General features: G+C 35.0%; 1 protein-coding gene across 1 annotated transcript in view; it reads right to left on the bottom strand.

Moving 5' to 3' along the window:
• mtm (phosphatidylinositol-3-phosphate phosphatase) overlaps window positions 1–5,422 on the bottom strand; it is a 61,800-nt gene extending 56,378 nt beyond the window's left edge. Inside the window, exon 1 of the mRNA XM_076511236.1 lies at window positions 5,011–5,422. Within this exon, the coding sequence (XP_076367351.1) occupies window positions 5,011–5,244 (234 nt within the window). The 5' untranslated portion in view covers window positions 5,245–5,422. The remainder of the gene's footprint in view (window positions 1–5,010) is intronic.
• Between the last annotated feature and the right edge of the window lie 10,002 nt (window positions 5,423–15,424).

Here is a 15,424-nt window from a genome sequence, read left to right as displayed (position 1 = left end):
GTACTTCATTAATAACAACCCTCTCCTTTCTTTCATCCAGCTACTCTTCTATTTAATTTATCTTCCACATCTATAGACTTTTTTTTTTTATATAAACAATTTTTGTGAACCTTGTCAAATGCTTTCTGAAAAGTCAAATACACCCTTACCTTCATCTACATATGCAGCAATGTTTTTAAAGAACATCAAAAGATTTGCAAGGCAAGATTTAGATTTAGTTAAACCATGTTGACTATACAATAAAATTCTAATAAGTTTGTTGAATGACTTTGCAAAGCATTGTTTAACAGACTTTCCAAAACTTTTCTCATAAATGATGCAAGACTAACTAGTCTATAATTATTGAGACACTTTTCATTACATATGTTGAAAAAATTAATTAGCTAACTTCCAATCTCCTGGTACCTGCCAACTATTCAAGAACTGACAAAAAACAGTATTAAATGGCTCACATATCCAATCTTCAACCTCCTTTGAAACATTTGAGGACATTATTGTTTTATAAACTTCCCAATTATTTTTAACAAGCTCAGAATTAATGCAGTCACCTTGTTTGCTCTCATTTCCATTTGCTAACAGTTCAAAATGTGGAATACATTTTAAATGTTCATTAGTAAAAAACCAAAGAAAAACAATATTTAATAACCCATCCTTCTCATAAAAATCATATAATAGCCTTCCTTATCATACATCAGTGTTGCTATCCCTTTTTGTTGGGATATGGCTTATGTACTGAGTCAATCACAGTGGCTCCATTCAACTCTTTCCATTTTTTGAAATGGTCCCTTATATACTTTTACTCCAGTATATGATGTGAATAACCAATCAACAGCTTAAAATATCCCCAGAGTGGTTTACTCAGCCATTTTAATATTTGAAAAAGCTACCATGTTCTTTTGATTCAAGTTTTCAAGGAAGTATGTTGTGTCTTTAGTCTGCTTGAAGTTTCATATTTCTTAAAATCTAAATAAATATTAGTTACTGAGCATAATAAATTATAGTGGAATTCTCTGGTATCAATATAGTTATTTATGATTTCTTCGTTATTTAACTGTATATATAAAACCTAAAAAAATTTTGTATGATAACCTCCATGTGTGAAATCTTAAAAGGCTTAAAAATTTGTGTCCATCAACAACCGAGTACAAAGATCATAGGAAGAAGAGATAATTGATTTATTTCTTGATTTATTGCTTTACATTTTAATAAAAAATAAATTTAATAATTTGTATTCTCAAGATAGTACAGAACAATGTTTTGACATTCTTGCATCATCTTTTTTAATTTTATTTAATTAATTTATTGTAATTAAAGTTTTAATACCCATACTAGCTGTCCTGAGAATACATTTTTATTTCAACTGGGTTTCTCACCATCATGAGTTTAATAATTTATTTCTAAATAATAATAATACACACACACACACACAATGTATAGTAATTGAAATGTGGTTGTATATTACAAAATACTAGTCCACCAAAATGCAGCTGAGACAGGGAATACTAAAGGTCACTTTTATATTATTGTATGCTTGATCCAAGTGCACATGCACCACATTAATGCAAGCTATGTAATATTAGGTAGGCATGACTGGAAAGTCAATATAATAAAAAAAAAATATATATTATACATAGCATTATGTGAAACTTAAGCTACATAGACTAAACATTTGTATTTTCATGTTATTATATGTAGTCATTCTAGCTGGAGAAAGCATAACTTATATTTCCTAATTTTTATATGATAGTTATGAGTTTGGTTAAGTTACATACTCCAAATACAGTAGAGAAAATAAAATATAAAGTCTTACTGAAAACAAGTGTTTGAAATATATTTAGATTTTAGACATTATGTAAATATTTGTGATTTTTGGGGAAAAGAATAGTTTCTAAATCATAACATGAAATCACTTTGCACTCAGACTAGTAATAAAAGACTATTTTCACAAACAAATCTTTAGTAAAAATATTTAACTAAGAAATCTGATTGTTTGTATACAAAATACATGCATTATTTTCTAAGCGTCTACCATATCTGTGAAGATACATATGCTGTATAGTGCAAATACTTAATGTGCAACTGTGTAAACAAACTCATGTATAATATACTGAGCCTGTTGCAAAAGGGTTAATAGCCTCAACAAATAAGCCAGCCCCTACCCTATTTAAATGTGAACCATCCATTCTAAAAAGCTCTCTTCTTCCACTGAACTGACCTTATCAATCTTTTCATCATTACCTATTAGCTTAAGCATTGTATATAGCCCTTGTAACTTACTCAATTTCATCCACACAGTTAATTCTGGACAGTATACCTGACAAAATTAAATTATGCCCTTCTTTAAATGTCTTAATCAACTAGCTCCTCTGACCTACTCATTAGCCCCTACGTACACCACAAAATCTGAATCTCTACTAGCCCCCTTTATTAGTTATATCATTCACCTACATCCCAACGTAGCATAATCTGATTCTCTTTTCCCTATTTACCCCACAGACTATTCAATCCACACAACTTTTCAAGGAATATCCTATAACTATAAACTCCTTATAATCCACATCCTTCTCTACCTCTTTTGTTTGCACTTTTCTCCAATAGTTCCTCATGTACAGAAACCAAGGGCTGAAATTTGTTGTTCAACAGAATAGGCATATTATAATTAAATTCACAATTTTTTATTCTAATAGTATTTTTTCTATGTTTCTGAAAGTCATTGTTAGCTGATGTATCCCTCGAATGTAAAAGCTTAAGATCCTTCTGAAATCCTGCTGCCATTTCCCACAGTCTATGCTTCTCTTTATATATTGCCTCTACTTTAATTACAACAGCCACCAACTTCTCATCCAACCTATAAGCTCTACATAAAATTATACATCTTCATTACATCTTAAAAGTACACGCCAACCCTGAGCTCCCAAATAAAACTCACTTACTGCACCTATTAAACCTAACCAACTGTGAATGCTTAAATCCTACACTAGTCATAACCATTGTATTTATACTTATAACTTTACTCTAGTTCCTACCATAACAATTTTTGGTTATACAAATTGATAAGTAGTGTTACACATCTCACCTATTACTCTCTCTCTTTCTGTGTGTGTGTTTATATATAATCAGCTGACATCATGAGCTCTTGTATTGGATGAAAAGCATCATTGGCTCTACATATAGTAGATATAATATGACTGATATATCAATATACATTTTTCTTTACTTTCACTCTAAGTTTATAGAATTTAAACACTTATGTTAGTAAGAAAAAAATTCATAATTTCTCCACTTTCAATCTAATGTAACAAAGATTTTCAATTTTGAACTTCAACTTGTTAAACTACTTTTAGATAATTTTATGAATGCTTATTATAAAAGAAAATTTACAATATATACATATAATTGTTTTTTCTCACAAGACAAAACTTTGGAACAGGGGATTAGTAAGTATTGGTTCATCTAAATTCTAAGTGTTTTATACACTACACATGAAAAAGCCCTAAAAGTCATCCCTTATCATTTAAATATTTTCCACACTTTCCCTTAAATTTACTGCATCCATCACATTTGAAAGTAATCATCCTAAAGACCAACCACATTCCTAGAAAAATAAATCAACTGAAGATGGCATCTACTATGCCAAAATTTATGTGTCCCCTAGTTCTTATATTCTCACCATTAAGCATGAATAAACATGGTGTATCAGTATTATCAATTCTCTAAACAATTTTAAACACCATAAGGTTGGGAAGGTTTAATGTCTGCTAATGGATAAAACCTAATTTACTATTTTATACTGGAATCTTAAAGAAATCTTAAAAAAAACAACTAAACTTCTGTTTCATAAGGAGTGTTATTTAACTAAACAATTTACAAAAGTTTTTGCTTAATATTTCATTGCAAAAAAAGGTAAACAATGGATTTTTTTCTCGAAATGCAAACAAGTGTGAAATATTTATTAAAACCTCACCATTTTGGGGATTCACAATTCATACCTAAAACCAACAACTCAATGGTGCACAAGACACTATATATGGTTTCTATATAACATTAGCTGTGAAATAGTTATACTTCACAGTCATGTTAGATAATAAATGTATTTAAATACTAAAAGTAATACAAAAAAAAAAAATGCAAACATGATTCCACAGTTTACTGTCATCAAAGTAGTGTAATTCAGTAAAAGTATGTAATGCAGACACTGCAGCTGATGGCACTATTCTAATAAGCATATTTGAAATATTAGTTTCTTAAGCCAAACAGAACAGCTTCTCATAAAATACTCCCAGAAGTATCAAGTATGTTAACAAAAAGCTATTTATTACCTGTTTCCATTCCCTATGGATTTTTTTTATAATGTACAACAGCATTTTTACTACTTCAGATGAACATAATTACCAAATATAACATTATGCATTATGAACTGTTGATGTCTTCTTCATGAATTGTATTAAATCACATCTACGTAAATTACACATCTGCACAATTATGCATACTGTTTTCAAAAAAAATTTAAAAAACATTAAAGAGATAAAATATTAATAGTTTAAATATATTAATTTTTTTTTTATTTATGTGGTAGTATTAATGCTGCATCCAGAAATTTATTGTATAATCAAAAACTTGGACAAAAAGTATTTTTAAAAAAACTAACTCAGACTCAACAAATGGAATGGAAATATTCTTAATAGTTCTAGCATTAATGCAGTACTAGTGAAATACATAGTAGCATGAGCAACTCATTTTGCTAATCTTTATAATATTAAAATTTATAGTACTAGACAAGTTAGGAGTTACAGGATATTTTGTGCAACTGGAATTTGCCCACTATATTTCCAATATTTTTGTACATTATTATTTATTAAACTTTTTACTGTGCAATGTAAACACTTTTAGGCTGTATGGTCTGTAATAACTTTTTCTGTCTGGTAGCAATAAATTTGAAATATTGTCCACAAACAGACATACAATAACACATATTTGGCAAGTACAATTCAATATTCACGGCACAACTACCTTCAGTTCTTGAACTAGATTTGTAGACGCAGAAGACGACGTAGAACAAAGCGATTTTGATGGCGAATTAGAACCTTTTGATCGTGAACTTCTACTTCCACTAGATTCCACTCCCAGTTTAGAATTCAAAGAACTAGATTTGGATTCAGATTCTCCCAAAGAATCTGAGCTTGCATGTCTTGATCGAGACGCAGTATTCGACTCTAATAATTCAGCGCTTCTTGATTTCTCCATTATTATTTAAAAGTATCACTTAAAGTAAAATCGCTAATTTACTTGGCGTAGGTATAAAAATGTAGTAATTTACGTTTCATATAACAGTATATGCTACACTACTTCAAACACACTAAACCTAAACATAATATAATAAACACTCCTTCCAACTGAGAATAACCTGCCCTCTGTTAACATTAAATGCTAATCGTTAGATGCAATATATACTGACAATTTAAATACAACGTTTATTTCTAAAACGTCTCTTTGTCAATATTAATAACATTAATTTTACTACTTAAACTGTTTATCTATCTCTATTTTATTTCTTAATTCTGTATGTTGCTGTTTATAAATACATTTACAGCTTATTTGTTATTTGTGCTGTACCAATTCACTCATGTAACCTCCCTATCGACCCCTGACAACACGGTATCTCTGAAGGCTTAGAACCTGCTGTACGCAGAGCTTTAGTATCCCAATACGAAGTTTTATGCTCAACAACAAACAATTTATATTTATTTAATGATATTTATAATTATGTATTTTATTAAATTAGGTATAGTTTAAATATTATTATGCATCAACTTTTGACTGAATTCATTTGACTAGTCCACCGGTGGTACAGCGGTAAGTCTACGGATTTACAAAGCTAAAATGAGGGATTCGATTCCCCTCGGTGGAGTCAGTAGATAGCCCGATGTGGTTTTGCTATAGATCACTCATTAGGCCAAGCATAGAATATTATGTTCAATCTTAGGTTTCTTAAGTAGAAAAATGAATTGTTGAATAAGGTTAAGAAGTTGGAATGAAAAAAAAAAAGTCATATGAGGACAGATTAAGATTTTTGAAATAGCCTTCTCTCCAGGAAAATGCAAAGCTTCATCTCGATAACTGAAGAGTTCAGAAGGATACAGGTAAATTCACTCAACATACGAAAAACATACAACTCCAGCCCCCCCCCCAGTGGCTAATCGGTATGTCTGCAGACTTACAACGCTAAAAAACCGGGTTTCGATACCCGTGATGAGCAGAACACAGATAGCCCATTGTATAGCTTTGTGCTTAATTCAAAACAACAACAATATACAACTTCAATTCATTATTTCCTGTCTATCTACTTCTATAGCATTCTCAGGTACACTATTTTACCTTACAGTAATCAAACAAGTGTTACAGATTCAGAGGAACTCCTATAAAAAAGTATAATGGAGAAAAATCTGAATTCTTTAATTTCAATTGTGTTCAAACAAACGAAAGAAACTTGACATAAGTTTAAACACAGGGAAGCAGCCTTTATTTAACTCAAACAATAATCAAAGTCAAAACGTGTGTATATTTTAAGTGTCTTTACTGGAGAGCTCTAGAACATCAGTGTACTGAATCTAAATCAAACCAAAATCATCACGTTTAAAACTGAGTAAATAAACATTTATATATGTAAAGACTAAAATGCCATTCTTCTCAGGACATAGGTATTACCCACAGACTAAGAATCACATTCATTGCATAATAAGAAATATTTAATCTTGAAGTACCGTCTAACCTGCCAGCAGAAAATATCACTGTTTATTTCTGTGCTTCACTTTATAGGAATCTTTCCCATGATACCTTGGTTGAACGAGTCAATTCAGTGGATAATTGGAACAAGAGAACTTAATAGCTCTCTTGACTAGTATTCTGTATTAAAGCTGCATGAACAATATTCACATAAATCTTTTAAAAGTTTTGTTTAAAAGAAACACAAAGTCGAAATGCATGAAAAGTCGTAATAACGTTATATCACATTTATAGAAATACCAGGTTTAGCTCAGATATTTTAAGCAAATTTATCAGGCTTCACAGTGTGTTTGAAATACGGCAGGTGGAATTATTAACAGCAAATACTGTTCTAAATTTAACAATAAGGATAAAGTAAGATCATATATAAACTAGAAAATAGATCCAGAAACGTCTCGGACAAAAACTTGATATTTTACCTGGACATAATTCACTCAATTAGATAATCACTACAAATCGGATTATACTACACCTAAGCGTGCTTAGCAATTTGTTTGGGGAATAAAAATATACTTTAAGACAAATGTATTTATTGCCTTTACAATTAAAACAGTGATATATCTCAGTTTCCAATTATTTTAAACATTTTTTCTTTAAACTCGTAAAATAGTTCAATAAATATTATCAAACACCGTGATTATTCTAAGATTAATTTATAATTATTTTTCTGTTATTCCGTTTTCTTTTGTTAATTGTATTAACATTTTGTATTTTTTGGTCAGGAGTTGTTTAACTTTATGAATATGTTGCTCATATGGGACTCCTTCCTCTTCCTCATCCCCCCCCCCCCGTGGTAGGTAGAGCACAGATAGCCCATTAGCACTTTTATTGACAAGGTCATCTTCAGGTTTTTCTATCAGTTGGTTATAAAAGCTATTAGAGAGTAGAATTTCCTTACAGTTTATTTGAATAGGCTGTTGGTCATTAGAATCTTATTTCAGTCAGCTTAAATCAACTATTGAACGCTAGCATTTTTCAAGAAACATGAAAAAAGCAATGAAATATCACGCTAAAAACACACCAGTAGCTTTACGTAAACAAAAGGGAACAACAAAACAGTAAAATGAAAGTAATTATACAAACACGATAAAAATCTTGTATGTGTTGTGTATTTGTTACTTTTAAAATATCCACACAATATTTTAAATAATATTTCCTTAGCATTTCTCTCTTTATAATCAAATATTTAAATGTGGGATATCATATAATATTTATTATTGTTTTTATTTTCCTAATCCTTTTTTTTTGTTAGTTTTGATTTAGATTTTAATTTTCAGAAATATAACAAATTATTACGACTGAAGTTTTTAGATCCATGAAATTGAATGCTTTAAAAATAAAACTTTACGCTAAATTAATTTGTTAATGTGTCAAAAAAAATTCAGTAAATTGCTCTTGTGTACAGACACAAACACACACGCCATGGTTACACTTATAAGTAATATTAACACGATTTCTGGTTATAGTTGGAGTTTTATGAAATAACTGTTTTTCTAATGCTTTAGTTTATAATTGTTTTAACGAACAACAAAATACACAATAAATTATTGAATGTATTTTTAATTCTCAGATTACGTTTTTAATCTATATGATATAATGTTGGATAGTATATTTGTTGGGCAAAATTTTACAAAACGAAAGGCTTTCCGCTAGTACAACTGTATGTCTACGGATTTACAACGCTAAAATCAAGGGTTTGGTTCCCCGCGGTGGGCCTAGCAGATAGTCTGATGTGGCTTTGCTATAAGAAAACACACACGCTACACCAAAGTACCAGCGATAATAATTTCACAGCTATTTTTAGAGCAAAATATTAAGTATAGATAAAAATATGGCAAAAAATAAATCGATGTATCAATTAATATTAGCCATATATTAGAATTTTTTATGTTAGATAACTAGCATTGCAAATTTAAATAGAATAATTCGAAATACCTTTACAATATAGTGTACGTATAAAACTAAAACATCAAATAGTCTACTGGCTTTGATACCTATTTTTACACAAACGGAAAATTTCGTCATTTTGTAGTAAAACGCACAATGGAATTAATAACACCCTTCACTGGATAGTACGCAGCAAAAGTTTCGATTGACTTTAATTATATTTTTCTTTTAATTTTTTACAGGATATGATTTTTTTATTTCTCCTATCTTTTACAGTTTCGTTTATTGTGTTAAGCAATAATTGGTCTGCATCATTATTTAAAATAACAGAGCATACTTTCTTCAGTCCCCTAGGTGTGGATTCCTGTACGTGGTGAGGGGACCTCCCAGGGAAAGTTCTGTTCTTTCAGTTTACCTCCTCATGGACCTATACATACATCCACGTGTTTGCCGTTGTGGCGACTCGTGAAATGGTGGAGAGGATCCTGGTAGTCGAGGGGTCCAATCCTAACACACCATTTTGGCCTTGAATTCCTGTAGAGGGGCGGCTTTGTGGTAGCCCTACTTGGGTTAATCGGCTGGTCCAATTGGGTTAGGGTAAACCGAGTACCAATGTTAAATGTTCTCAACAGACGTTGTGGACATTGTATTTGATGCTGGTGTTTGGGTATAGTACTCACGAAACCCTGGCGTTGCTGCAGTGTCCTTGTTTGACATTGTAGTGCGTCCCCTCGTAGGGTTTCATGGTGGGGGTCAGTGGGCACCGAAATTTTCCTTTTTTTCATTATGGATACTTCAATTAAAAATCTTAATAAAATAATGAAAAACGGTCTATAGATAAACGACCACATCATGAAGATTCTGAGTAGCAATCCTCACCATCTGTACCACCTGTTTTACCTCATTTTCTTATATTACATTCATTTTCAGACAAACCTTTAGAGTAAATGTCTCCCTTTTTCATTCAGAAGAGACAAAAGGGACTTGCTTGCTTTCCAAAGTCAGTAAAGAAGCTTCGATCTGGTGAAATATTGGTGGGAACATCCACATCTGAACACAGTGAACTCTTCTTTCATTCAAAGGCAATTGAGGATATACCTGTTGCGATTACACGTCATGCTACATTGAATTCGTCACGAGGAGTTATTGCTGAGAAGGATTTGAAGAACATTTCAGAGTCAAAGATTTTTGCTGATCTTTCCATGCAAGGAGTTTCTGCAGTGAGGCGTATATCCACTCACAAAGATGGAATTATTGTGCCGACCAATGTCCTCATTCTGACATTTACGTCACCACGTACGCCTGCCACCATCAAAACAGGTTATCTTAATTGCAGAGTACAGCTATACATTCCAAACCCTCACCGATGTTTCCAGTGTCAATGGTTCGGTCACTCAAAGACGTCATGTCATGGTTCCTTGACGTGTGCTCGTTGCAGTGACAAGGACCATGATGCCTACAAGTGTAAAACGGACCCTCATTGCATCAATTGCAATGGCTCTCACCCGTTCTACTTTTGTTCTTGCCCTAAATGGTTAGAAAAAAAAAGGTTCAGTATTTGAAAACCATTCATAACATTACTTATCCTAAGGCTTGAAAGTTGCTGTCCACCACTTCATCTCGGACGTATGCTGCTGCACTTCGTTCCACAACTACAGTGGGAGTGCAGACAGATCTCTCTGTGCCTCCAGAAGAATCGTTCCCAAAACAAATTAAAAGTCTTTTGACCTCCATGGTTAAAAAAGTTGATGAATCAACTTTCAACACCTATCTCTGTCTCTTACATACTTTCCAACAAACCCCAAGATCCACATCCTTTGGTTCAGAGTACACGCATTTCCTCGGATACATCTTCTTCTCCCATCTCTAGATGCAAAACGATCATTTGTTCACGTCCTCAGTCACTGGAATCCCCTTCCAACAACAAAGACCTGCCCAATTGACCCAAGGCAGGATCCATGGAGATCGACAGACCTCCCCTCAAATAAGGACACTAAGAAAAACGACGTGGTCGTAAACAGAAGGGATCTCTACCCAATTCGCCCACACGTAGAGAAAAATGGCCATCTTGATACAATGGAACTGTCGAGGTTTGCATTCTAAACTGGATGACATCAAAACACTGATTGCTTCCTACTATCCTGTATGTCTTTCCTTACAAGAAACATTTCTGAAACCTGCCGATGCAGTCATCTTTCGGCAGTTTTCTCTGTACAAAAATGACAGACTGTGTGATTGACGAGTACATTGAGGGGTGACACTGTTGGTTGATCAGCATGTGCCCATCTTGTCTTTGCCACTCGACACACCCTTGGAGGCCATAGCCATCCGTGTTTTCTTGTGTCATACAATCATTGTTTATTCTCTCTACTTGTCGCATGGAGAGATATATGATCAATCAGACCTTGATGCTCTCATTGAACAGTTGCCGTCTCTCTTTTTAATCCTGTGGGGCCTTAATGGACATCATTTTATTTGGGGAATTGCTTATATTGTTAGGAGGGGTCGCTCTAAAGAGTGTATTCTCTCAGAACCCAACCTTTCTCTGTTCAGTACTGTTTCTTTTACTTATTTTTATGCACCTGGTCAGTCCTTTACTGCTCTTGATCTCTCAATTTGCTCCCCTTCATAATTTTCCTATTTTGTTTTATGGAGGGTTGACAATAATCCACGAGGCAGTGATCATTTTCCTATACTTTTGAGAGAGACTGACCATGGTCGATGCCACCCGATCCGTGTGCGCCGGTGGAAACTGGATCACGCAAACTAGCCCTCTTTCGCTGCTCTCATAGAACTTGATATTGTCTGTATGCCATCAATAGATAACTGTATTATACAAGCAGCTGCTCAATGTATTTCTAAAACCTCGACACGTTTTCTACTATATCCTCGTTCGTGGTAGACTCCTGCCTGCCACATGGCACGGAAGGCCAAAAATCGAGCCTGAGATACTTTCCATAGATGTCCCACACTCTCGAACCGCATCAATTTCCAGCAGGCCCGCGCATATGCTCGGTCGGTAAGACGTCAAAGCCAGAAGGAATCTTGGATTAAGTGTACAACTGGCATATCTTTTACAACGAGTTTCAGTGATATGGGACAAAATTCGAAAGGTCAGTGGTCAATATAATTCTCTCCCCCTGTCGATCGTTCTCTCTGATAGCCAGGACGTATCTGATATTCCAGGTGAAAGATTTTGCCGTGTATCTAGCACTTCTGCTTCTTCATCCACTTTTTTAGCCATGAAGACTTGGGCAGAGCGATCACCTCTTTCTTTTCGAGCCGATTGTCTCTGTGACTATAGTTGTCCCTTTACGCCAGTGAAACTCAAACGGCCCTTCATCAATTTGGCAGTACATCGGTTGTACCTGATGATGTATACTATGAAATGCTGCTCCATTCAACCCCTGCTCCTCTTGCTATTCTTCTGATTGTTTTTAACCGGCTCTGGTAGAAGAATGTTTTTCCTGATGCTTGGCGCCAGGCTGTTGTCCTACCTTTCTGTAAACCTCGGAAGGATCCCAAATTTCCTTCAAACTACCATCCAATTGCTTTGAGTAGCTGTCTTTGTAAGACCTTACAATGGATGGTTAATGCTCGTCTTGTTTGGTTCCTCGAATCTAACAACCTCCTCTTTCCCACCCAGTGTGGACTCCGACGACAGCGCTCCACCGTGGCCCACCAGATTCGACTTGAAACGTCAATCAAAGAAACCTTTCTCAAACGACAACATCTTGTATCAATATTCTTTGACGTTGAGAAGGCTTATGACACAACATGGAGATATGGCATTTTGTGAGACTTCCATATATATGGGTTACGTGGTCATTTGCCCATTTTTATTTAAAACAAATTAATGGACAGGAGCTTCCAAGTTCGTGTGGGTTCGACACATTCCCGTTTTTTTCTAGAGATACTTGGAGTCCCTCAGGGTTGTGTTTTGAGTGTCACTTTTTTCAGTATGAAAATTCATGTCATCACTGAACAACTCACTCTCACTGTTGCAAACGGGATCTATGTCGATGAATTTTGCATCTCATGTCACTCATCGAACATAGGGTACATTGAGCGGCAGCTACAGACTGTCCTCAATCGTTTAGTGAAAAGGACCACAGCAAATAGCTTTAACTTCTCTCTCTAAAACCTGTTGCATGCACTTTTACCGCCAACGGGATATTCAACCTGATCCTGAACCCCGTATCGATGAAGTTGTGCTGCTTGTGGTCTCTGCGACAAAGTTCTTGGGGCTTATCTTTGACCATAAGCTGACCTTTATACCACACATCAAGTAGCTACGGGTCAAATGTACAAGAGCACTGAACATCCTCATTGTTCTAACTTCCACCAGTTGGAGGAGTGAATCGATGTTCTATGCTAAAGATATATTGTGCTCTTATTCGATCGAAACTCGACCATGGATCACTGGTCTATGGCTTTGCCAGGACCTTGGCCTTAAAGATGCTGGACCCCAATCTTCATCAAGGACTTCAGCTCTGCACTGGGGCCTTCTGCACTTCCCCAGTTCAGAACTTATTCATAAAGTCTTATGAACCTTTTTTGCACCTCCGCCGTTTGCATCTTTCTTTACTATATTCTTCGAAACTTTGTTCCTTACCAAAGCATCCCACCTGGGGTTGTGTTTTTCTTCCTCGGTGGGCCATACTTTTTCAGAACAGACGATCTGCCATTGCTCCTTTTGGCCTTCATATCCAGGCATAGTTGGATGAATTAGGTCTGTCCTTGGATAACATTGCAGAATCTACTAGTCAGCCCATCCCAGCATGGCTTATTACAGTCCCCAAATGTGCCCTTTCTTTAAGTCATTTGAGAAAGGCAGATACTCCCATTTGGAAGTACCGCCTTTTATTTACTGAACATCTTTTGAACAATCTTTCCATTCCAATTTATACGGATGGTTTCAAATCAGGTAACTCTGTGGGCTCTTCCATGGTTTGTTGCGGTTCGGTGGTTGCACGCAGAATTCCTTCTACAGCTTCTGTGTCCACTGCTGAACTATACGCCATTTCTCTTGCCCTGGATCATATTGAAGCTAAGCAGTACTCCAACTGCACTATTTATACTGACTCACTTTGTTCTCTACTGGCCCTGGAATCGCTTCATGTTAGTTCACACCCTGTTCTCGCCGATATTCAAAACCTACTGGCCCATTTCTCTTTAACACCTATTTCTATTCAGTTTTTCTGGATACTGGGCCACGTTAGTATTCGTGGGAACAAGCTCGCTGCCACCGCAGCTAAATCTATTTGCTCTAGCACTATCACCGAAGTGCCTGTTCTATACATGGACTATGGTCCTGTTAAATTCAAGGCTCGGCTCCGTGTCAACTGGCAGTCGACTTGGAGTGAGCAACGCGAAAACAAGCTTTTCGAAAGAAAACTCTTTGGGCGTCTTGCTTCCATAATGATTGGAAAGAGGAAGTTGTTCTAACTAGACTACGCATTGGTCACAGTTTTTTAACTCATCGTTTTCTTTTATCAGAGACTGATGTACCAATATGTTGTCTGTGTAACACTCAGGTCACAATTTTACTTTCTCGCCGTATTTACGACTCTCAACAACGGCACTATTTTAAACATATTCTGTCCCAAGGTTTTTCCATAACGTTATACAGTGTTATTGGTGATGGTGACACTGTCCACCTTGGTATTGTTTTTAGTTTTTTCAAAGGTCATTAATCTTTTTAATGCTATTTAACTTTGTTAATTTATACATTAGACCTATTTAATGTGATTCCTTTTTATGAATCACAGTCCATCTAGTTTGATTTGAAACTAGAAAATGGCCGTAATGTTAAATACCTCGAAACCAGGACTGGAAAGGCCAACTTCAGATGACTAACGCTACTGTTTGAATTATCCGTTTGAACTACCCATTAGTCATCCTGGCGAGTTGTTATTAAAATTTTGCTACAAGTCTTTTAAAACTTTTATTACTTTTGAAAGTGGCCATAACGTCAAATAACTCAGAACCAGGACTTGAAAGGCCAACTTCAGGTGATTGTTTGTTTGTTTTGAACTTCGCACAAAGCTACTCGAGGGCTATCTGTGCTAGCTGTCCCTAATTTAGCAGTGTAAGACTAGAGGGAAGACAGCTAGTCATCACCACCCACCGCCAACTCTTGGGTTACTCTTTTACCAACGAATAGTGGGATTGACCGTCACATTATAAAGCCCCCACGGCTGAAAGGGCGAGCATGTTTGGCGCGACGGGGATGCGAACCCGCGACACTCAGATTACGAGGCGAACGCCTTAACATGCTTGGCCTTACCGGACCTTCAGGTGACTGACGGTGGTTTTTGTACTTACCTGTTAGTCTACCTGGTGAGTCATGATAATTGCAATCATGCTACAGAAAGCCCTTTACAACTTGTATTACTGTAGGTTTTCTCTTAGCGTTGTAAACTAGACGTAAATATTGGTTTTCTACTATTTATGTTTTCTTTAAACTTTATTTTGTTTTACCTAAATTTCTTTTTATGAATTTTACTGAATTTTCTTTAATTTTAACTTTTTATCGAATGTTTGGCGCAAATAGCTTAGCTGGTTTATGCTATAAAACACTAAATCAACCAACCAACCAATCAACTTTCTTCAGTATTGAAACGTTGAAGGTAATTTCACGGCTTGCTTCGTTAATAGAAATAATGAATTCACTTTCACATGATTTTCGACGTGGTAGATTTTTTGTTAAAGAACAATCTATTCTGAAAACATCTTTGATATCATATGTATT

Source organism: Tachypleus tridentatus, chromosome 1 (genome assembly GCF_004210375.1).
Source record: "Tachypleus tridentatus isolate NWPU-2018 chromosome 1, ASM421037v1, whole genome shotgun sequence".
Taxonomy (NCBI): Eukaryota; Metazoa; Arthropoda; class Merostomata; order Xiphosura; family Limulidae; genus Tachypleus; species Tachypleus tridentatus.
Note: the sequence above shows the minus strand (reverse complement) of the source record. Positions and strands in the feature narration are given on the sequence as shown.